At 36.7% G+C, this 18,001-nt stretch overlaps 2 protein-coding genes across 2 annotated transcripts; one reads left to right on the forward strand and one right to left on the reverse strand.

The window, feature by feature from the left end:
• Positions 1-11,149: 11,149 nt before the first annotated feature.
• Positions 11,150-12,146, forward strand: LOC133521662 (3-oxoacyl-[acyl-carrier-protein] reductase FabG-like). Its single transcript, XM_061856748.1, has one exon. The coding sequence runs from the start codon at positions 11,260-11,262 to the stop codon at positions 12,013-12,015; it is 756 nt and encodes a 251-aa protein (XP_061712732.1). The 5' UTR covers positions 11,150-11,259; the 3' UTR covers positions 12,016-12,146.
• A 3,628-nt stretch (positions 12,147-15,774) lies between these two features.
• Positions 15,775-16,555, reverse strand: LOC133520971 (3-oxoacyl-[acyl-carrier-protein] reductase FabG-like). The gene has a single exon (XM_061855691.1). It carries the CDS (start codon positions 16,531-16,533, stop codon positions 15,775-15,777), a length of 759 nt encoding a protein of 252 aa, XP_061711675.1. The 5' UTR covers positions 16,534-16,555.
• Positions 16,556-18,001: the final 1,446 nt, after the last annotated feature.

The following is an 18,001-nucleotide window of genomic DNA, read 5'->3' on the forward strand; positions in this document are numbered from 1 at the left end:
TTCCAACGTTTTCGCCATGAATATGTGAATACATTTGCATGAAACATTAATTTGATTTGGCTTCGCGGTTTTATCAATTTTATGGCATTATTTGACACAGCTTTTTGTTAAAGATAAAGGTAGTTTATTATTCAAATAGGCATACTCCAATGCGCTTATGGACGTCAAATAAAGCTACACCGGCTCTAACCCTACACCTCTGACCCCAGAAGATTTAAATCCCCCCTCAATTGGAGGAGAGTATCCCAATATGGACCGGCAAGAAACTCGGCGGGACACATCTTTTCTAAACATTACATCTTATAATTAACATGCAATAAATAAGAAAAAAAAATACCTACATGTTCTGGTTTGCACAAACAAATTTACTAGTGACCGAAGCGGTTGGCTAAGCGTTTTAACTCGGGCATTTTTCGTATGTCTGGATGTTTTTCTCTACAGATCGCAATTCTTAACCGATTCTCGTGGGGTGGTAATTGGTCAGAATCTACCTCCTCGCGGTCCACCTCGGGCAATGGCTTCGCAGAAGACGGCTAAAGGTTTCCGACGGTTCCTGATTAGCTGAACTTGCTCCCTCTGAGTATTCCAGCTATTTTATATGCATCCATTTTGGCTCACTAGGTTCTATGATTAAATAGGTTTTTTTTGGTCGATCCAGTTCTTGGATTTTTTTCAAAATGCGGCCGACTATTGTGAGTTCAATGTGGTAACGACTCAACGAACTAAGTATTTTTCAGTTTTACATTTTCTAAGCTTAACGCGAGTTCTATATACATCTCACAGAGCCACCAGTTTATGGGATAAGTAAGAATATAGCTTCCTCGAGATGATTTCCTTCACCGAAAAGCTATTGGTAAATAATAAAAAAGTGAAACAAAATAAAATAAAATATGAGCCGGGGTTCAAACCCGCAACCTTCGATATGAAACTCGCACAGCTTACCCCTAGGCCACCTACTACTCGAAATTTGAACATTTTCAGGTAAATGATAGATTCTCGATTCTAGATAGTTCTAATTTTGATATCTTTTGTATATCGTATAATTGACAGAAGCAGCTCGATTCGGGCAACCAATGTCACTTTGACAAAGAAATATCGTAGATAGATCTTATTGGGATCACAGCGGAACCGAAATAAACGTCTATTTTGACATGTCGTTTAGTTATCGAACTTTTAAAGATCTTTCCAAGATCTTAAACGTGTCTTAATCATTCTTCGAATCGGGCCGTAAGGAGCTATTTCTATCAGACAACTTTAAGGTAACGGAATTAGAGAATTTGATCAAAAAGAGCAACAATTCTATGAAGTATATAAGAAGTATAAGAGCGTATTTTCTGTAACAAAGGATAAAAACAGCCAAGATAAATAAATATTGACTATTCTTCGTTTTTTTTGTATGATTAAAAAAATCCAAACATCAAACATTTATTCAGCAAATAGGCCACAGGGGCACTTTTACATGTCCATTTTTACAAACAATAAAAATTAAAAAAAAAAACAATTACAAATATGGAATCGATGAAATAATAAATACTTTATTAGAGATGTATACTGTCTCTACTAAATGTCAAATTACATAAAAAAAACTGTGATAAAAAATAAAACCAACAAATACTAAAATTCTTTAGAGATGTATAAGTCTCGAAGTGTCAGAGATAAAATATAGAAAAAGATATTAAATTATCCTTAGAGATGTACAGGGTCTCCAAGGCTTGAATTCTTATATAAATAATTAAAAGACAAAAAATTAAAACAGAGAAAAACCGAAGCCTGCAATTTTTATAAGGTTCTTTAATTGTTCATAAAAATAGAATTATCTTACGAGTATATAGCATGATCAATACCTACTTATAATTAACTTCAAATTGTTACCGCAAAAGGTACCCGACTTGGAACCACAAGCTTACTTCTGCGAAGTTCTTCCTAATGCTAAAAAACGAAGTATAAGACGATGAGAAAATATTCTAACATATAAAATAAAATAAGTTGTACTGGACACTCTGTGGAGTTTCCCCAATATCCTTAAAATATAATATTACACATATTACCTATTTTCATTATACTCTATTTGTCTGTTGCCGCTTCTAGTCTAAACCACTGAACCGATTTCGATGAAATTCGGTATGAAGATAATTTGAGTCCCGAAAAAGAATAAAGGTTACTTTTTATTTTTACCAATCATCATCATTTCCGCAGACGACACGGGAATAATCTAGTTGAGTACAAATTAACAGTACAGTCTGCCAAATTAACATATTGCCAAGCCCCTAACCACGTCATAAATCATGGAGTACATTAATCGGCCATGTTTGACGTCCACGTTAACCGTAACTTAATCTGTTTAATTTGAACCTTAGGTTGGCTTGATATAGTGGAATTGGCCAAATATAGTGCATATTGCATAATTAAATAAATAAATAGTATAGGACATTATTACACAAATTGACTAAGTCCCACAGTAAGCTCAATAAGGCTTGTGTTGAGGGTATTTAGACAACGATATATATAATATGTAAATATTTATAAATACTTAAATAATACTCAGGAACAAATATCCATGCTCATCACACGAATAAATGCCCTTATAAGGATTTGAACCCGGGACTATCGGCTTCGTAGGCAGGGTCACTACCCAATAAGCCAAACTGGTCGTCAAACTAAATAACTGGAGCCAATATTTGATTATTAGACTGAATATAGCATGACTAACTGGTCCACTTCCTTAATATATCTCGTATTAATTTGCAACTCCATTAGATTTTTTTTTTGTCTTTTTGTTAGACAAATTACTTTTACATCATGTTTTTTTCATGATAGAAGAACAATAGTGATAGTGAATATGCTAAAACGGGTCACTCACGTATTTTAAGTCGAAAACGCTCGACATGTTTGTCTCCGTTCCAAGGAACACTCCTCCGTGAGAAGCAGACATATTAAATATGTTAAAACGGGTCACTCACGTATTTTTTCACTCCGTTCCGAGGAGTGTCGTCAGGAGGTTGCGTTGACGGACCGGCGCAGACTGCGGGCCGCAGCCCTCCGCGCCCGAATGACGTAGTGAATGTTGTGTGCAACCCATTATTTGACAATAATGCCGTAAACGAGGGTAGTTTCGCGCCTTCCCTGCCGCCACCGGCGCCCGCGCCGAGTCATCGGGTACGGAGGGCTGCGGCCTGCAGTCTGCGCCGGTCCGTCAACGCAAACTCCTGACGTATCTTCTCGGAACGGAGTGAAACATGTCGAGCGTTTTCGACTTAAAATACGTGAGTGACCCGTTTTAACATATTTAATATGTCTGTGTCTCACGGAAGTTTTGTTATAAAAATAGTGATAGTGCTCTGCAGTTTGGCAGGTAAGTAGATGAGTACTACTGTATTCTTCTTTGAATTAAATAAATAAAAATAGTATGTGACTAAGTACGTAGTACGTACTTCAGGACATTTGAGACCCCATCTTCTACTGAACCAACACAATCAAAGCATTTTGAAGTTAATCCATTCATCGAAGAACATTGTTTCAGAAGTAAGACAAAGCCAAACTTTTTGAATAACGAAATTAATTTTCGTAACTTTGACGAATTAGTATTAGATTAAATTGTACCATTTGTACCTATTATATGAGTATTGACCCCTAGTCTGGGTTCCGTATGAGCTCTAATGTTCAGTGTTGGTTCCTACATGTACTCCGAGGAATAATGAAGGGGCGTATAGCAAGGAAAAGAAAATTAGAGGGGAACAAAAGATATGGCACGCCGCGCGAAACTTACGACGGAAGATTTAGATAATTCATAGGCAAAAATGTACGTATTAATGTTAGTTTTTGAGCAAAATAATTGTTATTATTCATTAGTGGAAACTGTGTGGCCTATGAATGTGTAATCTAATTAAGTATGTGTGTTGTTCTTGCCTGTTTCCCAAAGGTTTAAAAAAATAAAACAGCCTCCACTTAACTACGACTAAATTGATAAGATACGCGAGTAGCCGCGATACCTTCATTTCATACTCGTACGCGCCCCGGCCGCCGGGACCCGGCAGGGTAGTCAACGACACCTTCTCGTAACTCATGAGGCCCTGGTACTTGCTATGTAAACGAAGTCGAACCGAACTTCGAGCAGGGCCGAAGGCCCGGAGAGTCCACACCACTGGCAATTCGATTTGACCTCTATTCTAATATCAGTCGAGATGCCTCGAATAAAACACAGAACAAAACAAAAGAACAAAAGTTCGAAATGAAACGTCGATTGCAAACAATTATGACATATCTCGCATGTTAGTTTGTATCGAATGATACGGAAATAGGCCCCGACTCTAGTTTGTCTCTGAATAAAAAAAAAATACGAATACGTGACATGCGTGTAAAAAGTTTTCAATTACCGCCATTTGACGTACAATTTATCTTTTAATTAGTTTTAAGTATAAAATGAATTCGTTTTGTTGTTTTTACTACTACTATATCAAAAGTTTCGAGTAAAATGAGCGATACAAATGTTTCGGTGACGCTACCACATATCCGTGTAGTGAGTTCCGCCAAGAGAGCAACGATGCCCCAACGTTGGCTGTAATTTGGGTTAGTGAATATATCATAGAAAGTTTATAATACGAGTATGTATGCGTGTTGATAAAATAGTGTATGTAAATGTACATAATTAGGCATTAAAACACTCACTTCCTTCGTTTCTTAAACCCACACTCGTATATTTTAATGCCTTTTATTATGTAGCAGTCACATAAACTACTATTATGCAACCGTTGTATAATAAGGGTCAAAAAAAAGGCGAGTGGCATGGGTTACAATGTGAGCCGGAGGCCCAGGCGTACGCGAACATTGTAAAGGATTTTCCACGAGCATTTTTGACCGATTTTTACAACGTTGCATACAATACTATTTCTATAAGTAAAAAAAATAATACTTTAAACTAGTAGAATCATATAGGTAAACAAACCAAAAGTATACAGCTAAGATACCCCGGCATACCTTCTTACGCGCCCGGCTCGCACTAGCCCGACTGGTCAGCGACACCATTTCGTAACTCATGAGGCCCTGGTGCTTGCTCCTTGCTAAATTTAATTTTTGGACAGTTTTGATTTAAGGCCACAGTACCCTATGGAGACTAACAAGCAACGCCAAGCGGTCTTCGTAGTCTATGAATGTTGGTATATAAATATAAATATAGATTTATTTACCAACACAAATAATGAAGTTTATATACAATATAACAAATCAGGGAGAAGTAGCAAATATTTGTGTGGTATAATAGGTGAAACTCCGCGAGACCGCTGATTTTCCGTCCACAACCAAAATACTTAAAACTAATTAGTAACTAACTTAATAAATAACTAAACTAACTAACTAACCAGACAAATAGTTTACTGCCAAGGCGATGTAAGTAATCGGACAGGTTACCAATTCAAAGGCTTTATAGAACTACATTTAATAATAAAGTTATATAGCTAATATATTGATTTTATCAGTAATGGTGTGGAATTCAAGGAAAAAGAAAATTGTTAATATTACACGTTGACCACTATCAGAAGATTTCATCGAATAACTGGGTGTCACATGCGTGTTTCTGACTTATAAAGTAATTGTTTCTACTATACAAACTAAATTATTAATATTTTGTAAGTCAGCAGCAATTTTTGAAAACTATTAATTTTGATTTTGTTATGTTGGTAGCCATTTTTTTTAAATTAACTTGAATGTTTTGTTAAATGGACAGTTGTATCTGAAATAGACGTATTAAATTGAATTTAATTAAGTATTTTACAGAACATATGGTGCTACTTTACCGCACTAGTGCGAAAATTAGCATATTACGTTACCGTGTCGAACATTTAAAGGGCCATATGTACTGTAAAACGTTGTACGATACATGTGCGAATAGGTAATTCGCAACTCGTGTCGTCAACTCCCTTCGGTCGTGTTTTAATTTATCGCCACTCGTTTCGAATTTCCTATTTTGTATCGTAATGTACTATTAAGTGGTCATTACACGAAGTATCGAAAAGTGCCAAAAAGACACTGCGTGTATACACAAATGCGTTTTTGGGGAATAGACTAAAGACTTGTCTTGACAACTATAAGGTAGGGTTTTAAAGATGTGTGCACGACCCTTTAAATGACAAATAAATGTACGGGAGTAGAAAAAGTATTAAATTGAATTTTATTAATCGAAGTATCGTTTTAACTATTTTAAAGTACAAGTGCTGTTATGAGGAATAGACAATATAGACTTTTCTTCAAATCTATTATGTATGTTCTTAAATTAGTGTTCAATTGTTCATGAATGTACGAATATAAATGACAAATAACAGTATAGGTAGAAAAACTATTTACATTGTGTGGACGCAAGGCATGTTTGCGTAAATCTAAAAGCATGGGTAGTTTCCAAAAATTACGTTTATAGATATTGTAGCGGCGGATTTGAGCATTTACAACTTACGTGATCCAGCAGCTCCTGTTGGTGATGGCCACGTGATGATTTTGGCTAATTTGGATAATCCTGTGCTCTTTCGACAGCTACATACATTCCATAGATGCACTGGGTAGAAAGTCACTTTCTTGTCTGGTTTGCACTTAACTCTCCAGCGACAAACTCGAAATTTTGATTTCTTTAAGCAAAGTGCCACGACGGCGTGCACTAGCGTAAATCGCAGGCGAAGTTGTGTCTTTTACTTCACTAGGTGGCGTGACAGGGCTTTGAGATCTTGTTAGTTGTCATCTCAAAAGATGCCGCCACATAACACGAGAAATGTATTCTTTCTTAATTGTGTTGCTTTGTACGTACAAAAAATACCTATTCAAATATATATAGAAATTAATTAATACTAATCTGTTCCTCTACGGAACAGATATCATGACGAGTGGAAATAGGAGAGAAGCTTATTGGTCGTGACCTTTCAGTCCTACGCCTACATATGTGACATTATCTATGAAAAGGGACCTTATTGTCGATGGTGCTTACGCCGCACTGCGTAGCGCGGCGTTGTTTATAATATGGGAGCATCGCTGATAATGGCTTTAGCGCCACCAACAATAAGGTCCCTTTTCATAAATATTGTCACATATAAATCAAAAAGGTAACCTACGCAAAAATCGAAAAGCCATACTGCTGTTTGCGAATTAAGAGTTTACTGTTTCATCGAACATTAATGTTTAAAATAAAATTAAGGTAAAAAAAGCTTTCATTTAAACGGGTTCATGTTAATCAGTTAGTTTGCCAAAACTAGAAAAGAAAGAAATATTATAGTGATTGGATTCTCAAATATTAAATGTTCCAAACTACTTAGGAGAGGTGGATTACTTTAAAAATAAACATTTATAAACTTTTAAATTTGTTGAAACTTCAGTCAAACAAATTACAATTTATTTTTATTTTTTTATACCACGACGGAGGCAAACAAGCAGTCACCGCAGCCTATGGAAGCCTGCAACTCGAAAAATCAAACTTCTTAATTAACGTAAAAAAAAAATATGCCGCAAAAAACGTATATTTCGACAGGTTCTCTGCCTTTTCGCCGAAAATTATATTGCCGAATTTCACTTGGCAACCAACTTTTCGCCGAAATTTCATTTGGGAGAATTTCATTTCCCAACTACATCAACCTAACCTAACCCAACCTTGTACGCAATTTTCATTTCCCAACTATGGGGTTGAGAAATGAAATGGTTGCGAAATAATTATTTGGTAAAAGTTATTATGCCAACAAAAACGTCTGCGAAAAATTTGGTTGGCAAGTGAAATTCGGCATTACTATTTTCGGTGAAAAGGCAGGATACCATTTCGACACTCTCAATGGTATCAAAATTCGTAAGGAAAGTGAATCAAATAGACCTAGAACTAAAAAATTTGGCTAGTTAATCGTCTTATAAAGGACGTCGTCTACAAGTACAGGGAAAAATCTCAAAACTTTAAATTTGTAAAAAAATTAAGTAGTTAAGTTTTTGTGGGCTAATCCGATTCGCAGTTGTCCAATTTAATCGAGCAGTTTTTTTTTTAAAAACGCCAGCCAGATTGAAAATAGAACCTCTTCTCGCGCTTCTGCGCGAGTGACTAAACATAATTAATTAACGTAAAATTAATTTAAAGCTCAGCATTTAAACAGAAAATTGAAAAGTTATAATCGAATACGCGTCATGTAGCCAGGTCGTTACTTGCTATGTGGCATTTTAATGAATTCCCAGTTAATCCTGCGCTCAGAGGCTTACAGCCATCGTTTATAAAACCATATGTGGCAAACAGGCTATACAGGGTGGCATCGCCATCAAAGCATTTTAGCTAGACTACCGAGAGTGGCAGCATTTGTACTTATAAAACTGTGATATTGTTTTGATTCGTTTTGAATCTCACTCGCCCCAACATAAAAGTAAGACAGCTATGGCCCGATTCGAGGAATGATTAAGAGGCTGTCAACACCCAATGTCCTTGAAATTGATGTTACTTAAACAGTTTAAGAAAGACTATTTATTTTAGTCAAGTAAGAAAAATATATGTTCGTCACCAGGATTCAAACCCAGGACCATCGGCTTCATAGGCAGGGTCACTACCCACCAGGCCAGACCGGTCGTCAAAAACAGTCTGTAATTTCTGTCATTATCATCATCAGTTTATAATATATTCTTAGCCCTACCATGATTTTTACCCTGTATTTGAGACACAAACGTTCTCCAGCATTCAATGACAGCCTAAGCTTTGTATTTAATAACACGAGCCCTTTTAAATTATGCTTTTACGATTTTAATCCCACCAATAATATTATTATAATAGAAGTTTGTATATATGTTTAGATTCTTATTTCTCTTCTAGTTTGTTTGTGAGAGGAAATAGTTTTTTTTTTAAATTTGTCATACCGATATTTTTACCTGAATTATAATATGGGGGAAACTTTAGCGAAATTCTTAAGAGTACAGGACCAATCCCGGAATCGAAAACTACTTGTACTTCCAAGGATGAGTCACGCTAGACCAGGCGCTTCGTTTTCTAGGGAAAGCACCACGTGATCACCGATCAGTCGTCATAGGAAATAAGTTTTTGACAAAAATTTCATTTTTGGTACAAGCTTTTATCGCTGACTGTACTTTTATTCCACAAGCAAACACAATTTAAAATATGTACCTACTCAATATTAACACAAATAAAATAAAATTGATTTATACCAATATGAAACCCTTTGTTTTGATATGACACGAGACGAATGTGAAATAAAAACACGAGTTTCAATCGTAATATTTTTATGTTATCTAATAAAATATCGAAGAAGAGAAAATGCTTTCAAAGTATTGGCATACAAAATACGTCAATATTGTCAATGTAATCATACTGAGCAGATGTGACCAGCGTTTCGGTTCAGAATAACTTTTATAGAGGTATGTTTTATGCTTAGCAGAGAAGGCTGTTTATAAAAATTATTAATTGAAAAAAAAAACGCAAAACAGCTTGCAATGCCAAGTAGCTCGAAACCCGAAAATACGTCACGTTGACGTGTTTTGTTCTGGGCTATAACCGCGGAAATCGAAGTTCGTCAATTGCGGGATTTTTTCTGTCACTCTCATAAAAAAATAAAAATAAACAAAAAAATATCTTTGTATTGCATTGTATTGTAATTCGGGCGATTTTCTGCGACTTGACTTGATTGCGTGACAGGGGGGGGGGGTCTAGACTTGTCAGCCCAACTCCTCAAGGAATTCTATCAAACCTTTGATGTTCAGTAGGACCTCGGGGAGGTCTCTCGGGGTCCAAAATGTTTTGCCCTGTATGGGGCTACTCCGCTGCATTGCAGCACCACGTGAGAGGCTGTTTCTACTGTTTCCATGCATCTTCGGCAAATTCATTCATCAAATTGTATATACCATTTTATTACAGGAAAAATGGAAAGATTGCTTCTTGCACGACTTCAACCTGCGACCTTAGCAATCCGTGCATCGCTCTTAACCAACTGAGCTACGAAAGCCTACCAGAAGCGCGAGAATCTTTCTATTCCTTCCTTTCCCCTTCCTCTCTTTTCCTTTTCCTTCTTCCTCTTCTTCTTTTTTTCTATTTTTTTATGCTTTCTTTTTCCTTTCTTTTTCTTTTTCTTTTTTATACACGCCTCGGGGTGGCGTCAAGCCACATCTACCGAAAGACAGTTCCATCTTAATGGTGTTCATCAAGGTACATTGAGTGTTCACCAGTAACCAAAGAGAATTGATTATAGAGACGTATTGACAAAGTAAATTTTGTAGTTAACTAAATTTACTGCCATCTTTCAATATAGGACTACATAAAAGTTTTAGAATGACATATGCCTAGTTGACCCATGTTCTTGATATGTATTAAATATCAAACGGTGTCGCCATCTACTCCAGTGTAGGCTAAAGGTATATCGCCATCTATTCAAGCATAGGTAATTTTCTCTTGATTTTTCGTGGCACGATTATAGGGTTCCGTTGCCAAATGGCAAAAAACGGAACCCTTATGGATTCGTCATGTCTGTCTGTCTGTCCGTCTATGTCACAGCCACTTTATCCCGAAACTATAAGGACTATACTGTTGAAACTTGGTAATGTACATTACCATGCAAACTTCCACCAAAAATTGGTTAGAATGAGATCTAGTAAGTAGTTTTTTTAAATACGTCATAAAATTTAAACATTTCTTTTTCATCAAACCCATACGTGTGGGGTACCTATGGATAGGTCTTCATAAATGATATTGAGGTTGCGTCTTAAAAAAATGTATGTCCCTGGGAGTCGTAAGCAATTATACTGCGACGCTAGTACGCAAAGTCCCAGGTCATTTGTACCTTACTCATTACGCAAGCAGGTAGGTATTTACAAGCCTACATTCGCTTAGCCATCTAGGAGCAAACACTAGCGCAAAGCTTTTTGTATGGCCGCAAATGCGGAAGGAATGCCCTTCCGGATACCAAAATAATAGCTCAATTAGCCAAATTACTAACAATCATGTTCCTTTTATAATATATATAGGTATATATAAATATAACAGCCGCAGATAATCCCAGCTTAACGCCGTACTATCAACAAAGATAAACGTCTTAGTGCTCGTCAAGCTAATGCCCAATATATGACACCTCTATTATTGACAATGACTTCAGTTTAAAGATTAAATGCACTGAAATGGTGAATAATTATCGGACGTCTACCTTAATGAGTAACGATCGATATGCTTATCGAAATAAAAACAATGCGATAAGACTTCATTATAAATTGAGTGATGACAATAAATTTGCAGTAAGCATCGGAAGATCCTCTAATAACGCTATGAGTTTCACCGGTAAAGTGGCAATCGTGACCGGTGCTGCCTCCGGGATAGGAGCTGCCACGGTCAAAGCACTGGCCAGAGAAGGCGCCAAGGTATCCCTGGTAGATAAAGATGAAGAAAACCTAAAAATAGTAGCAACGCAATGTCAACAGCACGGCAACAAACCTCTCATCATCAGAGCAGATATCACTAAAGACGAAGAAATTAATACCATTGTGAAAGAAACCATCGACCGATTTGGTCAATTAGACATACTGATCAATAACGCAGGGGTCGGCCAATACAATTCCATATTAGATGAAAATCTTATGCAAAATTTCGACCGAATTTTGAATACAAATCTGCGCTCGATGGTCTATTTAACGCATCTTGCTGCGCCTTACCTGATCAAGACTAAAGGTAACGTCGTCAATACTTCAAGCAACGCTGCTCTTCGAGTTTTCGAAGGACTACTTGCGTATTCAATTTCGAAAGCAGGTGTAGATCACTTCACGCGCTGTGTGGCTTTAGATCTCGCTGCCCATGGTGTTAGAGTAAATGCTGTAAATCCTGGACCCACCAAGACGAATATAATTCAAAATTTGGGGCAACCAAATGATGATAAAGGTTGGGAGTACTGGAGAGATAACGTTGCGTTGAAAAAGGTAGCGGAGCCTGAAGAGGTCGCAGAATTAATTCTGTTCTTAGCCAGTGATAAGGCTAGGAGCATTACTGGCTCGACGTATGTTTGTGACAACGGTGGTCTTTTAGTATAAATTATCATTATCATCGTCCAGAAGACATGACTGTACTGCATTTCCTACCTAACCTTTTTCCATTTCATTATTTTGAGATCAGCAGATACCTATCTACTGCATTAAATGTTTGTTTTCTGACAAAACCTAAAGTATTTCAAATTAGTATTAAATTATTTTTAATTTCAATATTAAATTAATTATACGTGAAATAACAAATATTATAAACCTAAAGTGATTACAATTCATTGAAAATGAGGGCTGGCAAAACTATCTGCCCGACTAGAACTAGATCCTTGACCAGAATTTATTTTTACGTTCACATTGTTAGTGCTATCAGTGCGCAAACGCAGGTAACCATCTACGTACTATGTAATAATACCTAATGTTCGTTGTTTGCTTGTACAAAATAAATATTTATTTTTACCTATCTCTTTGTTGTGTATTGGCATGTGGTTCAAGTGTTTTTCGATTATAAAGATAAGCAAGATTCTAAGTTAGTATTAAGCAATGTAAATACCTAAACAATGAAAAATAAATGAGTTTTTTGTATACTACGTCGGTGGTATACAAATATACGGCCCGCCTGGTGGTAAGCGGTCACCGTAGCCTATGGACGCCTGCAACTCCAAAGGTGTTACTTGCGCCTTGCTGACCCTAACACCCCGCACCCTAGTTGCGCTTTGGCAACCTTACTCACCGGCAGGAACGCAACACTATTAGTAGGGTCTAGTGTTATTTGGCTGCGGTTTTTAAGGTACTTTTTGGAGATACTTCCCCAGTTGGGCATTGCTCTAGATCTGCTACTGTGCCCTACCACACTAAGCGAGATGACATTCAAAGTGCCCATAGCTCTCTTTAGGACATACCCGGGTTGGCGAGTCCCACACACCGAGCGTAAATGCATTCCCACTCCGTCAAAAAAAAAAAAGGACATACCCGGGTCCAAAAATAGTATCAGTTCGCGGCGCTTGCTATAAAAACTATGGGTTTGGGAAATTAATAAAAAGGTGTCGGAACGTCCAATAGGTATTTTCAAATCAAATCAAATCACTTTATTGCCAAAGCATCATGATAAAAAGAAAAACAATACATAACGTCTAGGTTAGGTATGTACTAAATTATTCTAGGTTAAGTACTAACTTATTGTCTAATCTAATTGGTAATTAAAATTAGCAAGACATGTTGGCTGTGGGTACCAAGCTCAGCATATGCTAGACTGGCGTCCAGCGCTGGTTTTCAGTTTGGCCCCTTTTTATTGAGGTCTGACGAAGTATTTGGGGGGGGGGGGGGGCTCTCGGTTCTAAGGTAAACCGCCGCCATTCTAGGGTCTATGCCGGAAGCAAGGCTCGGAAACCGGTTAAATTTCCAAACCGTTATCATGTACTTGGCTCAAAGCCTTTTAATTTCAGTTTCGCTCGAAAACCGTTATTTTCAAACCGGTTTTTATTAGAACAGTTCTTGTCTAATTAACAGGTTTAGAACAATAAAAACCGGTGTCTTTCTATATGTGTAAATACCGGTAAATAATAACCGATAAAAACCGGTGTCGGTTGGAGTGTGGGGTGAGGCAGGGGGGTTTGACCTCGCCCACACTTTTTAACCTTTATATAAATCAGCTTCTCGAGGCGCTCGGCAAAACGCATATCGGCTGCCATATTGACACAGTTTGTATGAATAATTTGAGTTACGCCGACGATATGGTTTTGTTGAGCGCATCGGCTTGTGGTTTGCGAAAACTTTTAAGTATATGCGAAACCTACGCCATCCAACATGGGCTAAAGTACAATGTGGATAAAACCCAATACATGGTGTTTGAGCCTACCGGCTATCGAATACATAAGGTATCTCCCATCAATTTGAATGGAAGTCCTCTAGAAAGGGTAATGTCTTTTAAATACTTAGGCCATGTTGTCACCTCAGATTTAAAAGATAACATGGATATCGAGCGCGAACGGAGGGCCCTGTCGGTAAGGGCAAACATGATTGCGCGTAAGTTTGCGCGCTGTACTAGGGAGGTGAAATTAACTCTTTTTAGAGCATATTGCACCTCCCTGTATACGTGCAGCTTATGGACGTACTACACTCAGCGGGCCTACGGGGCCCTTCGGGTTCAATATAACAACGCGTTCCGGGTATTGGTGGGGCTGCCCCGCTTCTGTAGCGCATCAGGGATGTTTGCTGAAGCGCGCGTAGATTGCTTTTACACAACTATGCGCAAACGATGCACATCCCTGGTGCGCCGGGTGCGGGCCAGCCCCAACCCAATCCTGCGCTCGATTGCCGAGAGGTTTGACTGCCCATATTTGAGGCATTGTGATGACATGCATGTTTCTAGAAGTACCTATTATGTCTAACCACTAAGTAGGTGCTTCTAGAAACATAGCTGTCTTAGTAATTATTTAGTGATAAGTTTGTACATATTAACATAGCTGTAAGTGCATACTAACATAGTTATGAGTCTAAAGTTACTTGAAATAAATGATTAAATAAATATATCGGTGACTATGTTTACGTCCACACCACCAGGCCAGCCGGCCGTTTGGGCGCTCGCTTGTGGAATAAACTGGTTTGTTAGGTAACAATAAAGTTCTTAAAACCTTCGCGTTCTTATAAAAGTTCAGAGGAAAACCGAAATAAACCGGTATTTTATAAACCGGTACCGAGCCTTGGCGGGAAGCAGGGAATTTGGGCGAGGGTTTTTTGAATGCGAGGAAACCAAAAAAGACAAGGCATTTTTGAAAAATTAGTAATTAAAGTAAATACTTACGGTCGTGACGATAAATTACTCCTAGCGAATGTAATTTAGATTCCAATATTTTTGAAAACACAAATATTTCAGCAAACTGTAGTAATTTTTAAATGATTTTTGTTCATAAAAGTATCAAGGCAGCGGAATTGACTCTAAAATTATTATTTTTTTTACTTTTTCGTTCATAAAACTGCCAATAGTCAAGGGCATGACTCATACAGCCAACATATTGAAACTAGGTATATTAGAGATTTAAATATTGTATAACAATTTAATGAGCAAAATAAGCAACTTTTATATTATATGTTATTTTATTTACATGAATGCCAAATAACTTTAAAAACCCATTTAATGTTGTAAAAATGTTTAAGTGTCGTGTGGCTGGGTAAGATACCTTTTTTGCTCACGTACGCAAGTTTAAAGTTTAAAAAAATGGTGTACTATTATTCTTTCGGTTCTATAAGGGAACGATTGTTTCAACATAATTAATCAAAAATTGTACAATTTACATAAGTACATAATTTTTGTTAAAGATGATCTAATGTGAGATAAGTTAAATTAGGACAATTACCAATTGTTCCAGACGGGTAAATTAAACAATATTTTTCAATTTGTCTTACCTACTTGCTGATGGGAATGGGACGGAGAAATAGAGGAGTACACCACTTGTCTGCACTAGAGCAGAAACGTATAACTTTCTCCGCACTTTACAGACCAACAATGACCCACTTTCAGAGCATAAGACATGAAAAAAAATATTTATTTCAGCACAACAGTTTTTTTTTTAAATACCGCCTAGACCCAACAACTACTACACTACACAGATTAGACTAGATACAATGGTAAACTGATGGTCTGGTCCACCAGTTGTTGGGGAATATATAACTGCATTTTGCTTACATATTTTTTAGTATTTTATTTTAAGTTTAGTATTATTTATTTTTTGATTTAGGTTTTAAGATTTATCGTTTATATATGTTTTATCTGATGTAATCAATATTTATATTTGTTAATTTGATTTTAAATTATTAAACCAAGAGTGCACCATTATCAATAACATGCGCCGATCCAGTAATGCTCCTAGCTTTATCACTAGCCAGGAACAGAATTAGATCTGCGATCTCTTCAGGCTCCACCATCCTTTTTAACGCAGCGCGGTCTTTCCAGGCCTCATATGTTTCGTCTGAGTTTGGCATTCCTGCATTTTGCAATATATTAGTCTTGGTACCTCCAGGATTTACAGTATTCACTCTTACTCCATGCTGAGCAAGGTCCAAAGCCACGCAGCGCGTAAAGTGACTTACACCGGCTTTCGAAATCGCATAACACAGATATTTCTTATGTCTGCACCGATAAGAGGCGATGCTTGAAATATTAACGACGTTACCCTTAGTCATGATCAGGTAGGGAGCAGCAAGGTGTGTCAAATGGACCATTGAGCGGAGATTCGTGTTCATAATGTAGTCGTAGCTTTCCATCAGACTTTCATCTAATATGGATGTAATACCAGCAATTCCAGCATTATTTACCAGTATGTCTAACTGACAAAAATGGTTAATAGTTTCTTTCACTATCGTTTTGACATCTTCATCTTTAGTGATGTCCGCTCTGATGGTGAGAGGTTTATCGCCGTGTTGTTCGCACTGCTTTGCAATTTCCTGTAGTTTTTCTTCGTCTTTATCGACCAGGACCACCTTGGCACCTTCTCTGGCCAGTGCTTTGGCTGTGGCAGCTCCTATCCCGGATGCAGCACCAGTCACGATTGCCACTTTGCCGGTGAAACTCATTGTGCTCTTATTGTAAACATTGTAATGTAATCCAATTTATAATAAAGTTTTATCTGCACATTATGATACGAGATATATTTTACAGCAGATAATAACTGATAGCTTTGTTGTTGATATATTTTTTTAACTATTTAGATTAAAGTTTACATTTAAGGTGCCTTTGAATCAACAAGCAAAACCAGTTGGTTTACTAGTTAGAAGAGCGTAACTGATTGTGTGAAGTTTGATAAGACTTTTTGTGTACTACGCCATTTCTGTAGTACATATATATCTCATAGTTATTAACCCAAGACTAGGTATACTGATCCTTTTATTGCAACTGTCCAATAACAATAGAGTTCTATAACAAAGTATCCGCCTGTCTGGTTTTTAATTTTTCTATTATAAATCATCAGCTGGAAAATAAATGCTGGCACGACATGGATGCATTCTAACTGGATCGGTGGGAAAATATAATTGACAGGGTCAAGTGGATGAAACGTTGGGAGGCCTTTACCCAAGAGTGGTTTAAAGGACTTAAATAATAGGCACTGGTTTTCTTAGAGAAACAAAATGTAATCTGTCAAATAGTAAAAATAGATAAAAAAGTAGCAAAAAACCATAAACAAAATACGTAAAAAAGTAAAATTATAAAAAAGGTTGTGCAGTTTTGCACAAGTGGGAGACTAAATGTTGTGGGTTGTCTGGAAGAGATCGCTTACAGCGATATGACCACCTCTTGCGACCTTTACTTACATTGTAAATAGAATTTTTCCTTTATAGTGCAATAAAGTATGTTTAATAATAATAATAATAAAGCCATTTATTCCCACAAAAACATAAAATTCAAGCAAACAATTACAATATATAGAATCGATTATCATTTATCATCAAATACCTACTTAACTAATCATATCTTACTCATATCATGCAAGTGATTAAAATATTATTGATTCCTTTTTTTGTTTTATATAAAGTATATTTACTTACTTCAATTAGGCTAATACAAATACAAATATTTATTAATAACAAAAAGTTACAAGTCCTTTCTTGATAGTGAGTACATACTGTACTTTATACCTTGTAATTACGATTATAAAATCACAGTGTTGAATTAATTAATTATTCATTATAAAATCAATGTATAAAAGTTCAAATTATAATAGTAACAACATTATTATATATTATATATATAATCAGAAACAATAATATTATTTACTTTAAATTATAATAGGTAGGTTAAAGTGTTCTGCGTAATCGTAGAACACTTCGCTCAAGAGCCACATTTTTAATTTATACTTAAAGCCCGCGGTGGTAGCTGCGTTTCTGATACTATCGGGTAAGCGGTTGTAAACAGACGGTCCTGCGCAGTATACAGATCGCTGGGACTTAGCGAGTCTGTGCGGATCAGCGATCAGTCTGTTTTTATGCGCATTGCTACGGAGATGGTAGTTATCATTCGTTCCCTTGAGTTTGAACTTGTCCATTA

This window comes from Cydia pomonella, chromosome 9 (genome assembly GCF_033807575.1).
Source record: "Cydia pomonella isolate Wapato2018A chromosome 9, ilCydPomo1, whole genome shotgun sequence".
NCBI lineage: Eukaryota > Metazoa > Arthropoda > Insecta > Lepidoptera > Tortricidae > Cydia > Cydia pomonella.

What these genes read in the sequence shown, in the direction of transcription:
- LOC133520971 (XM_061855691.1), bottom strand. Translation starts at nt 16,533, where the DNA reads ATGAGTTTCACCGGCAAAGTGGCAATCGTGACTGGTGCTGCATCCGGG.
- LOC133521662 (XM_061856748.1), top strand. Translation starts at nt 11,260, where the DNA reads ATGAGTTTCACCGGTAAAGTGGCAATCGTGACCGGTGCTGCCTCCGGG.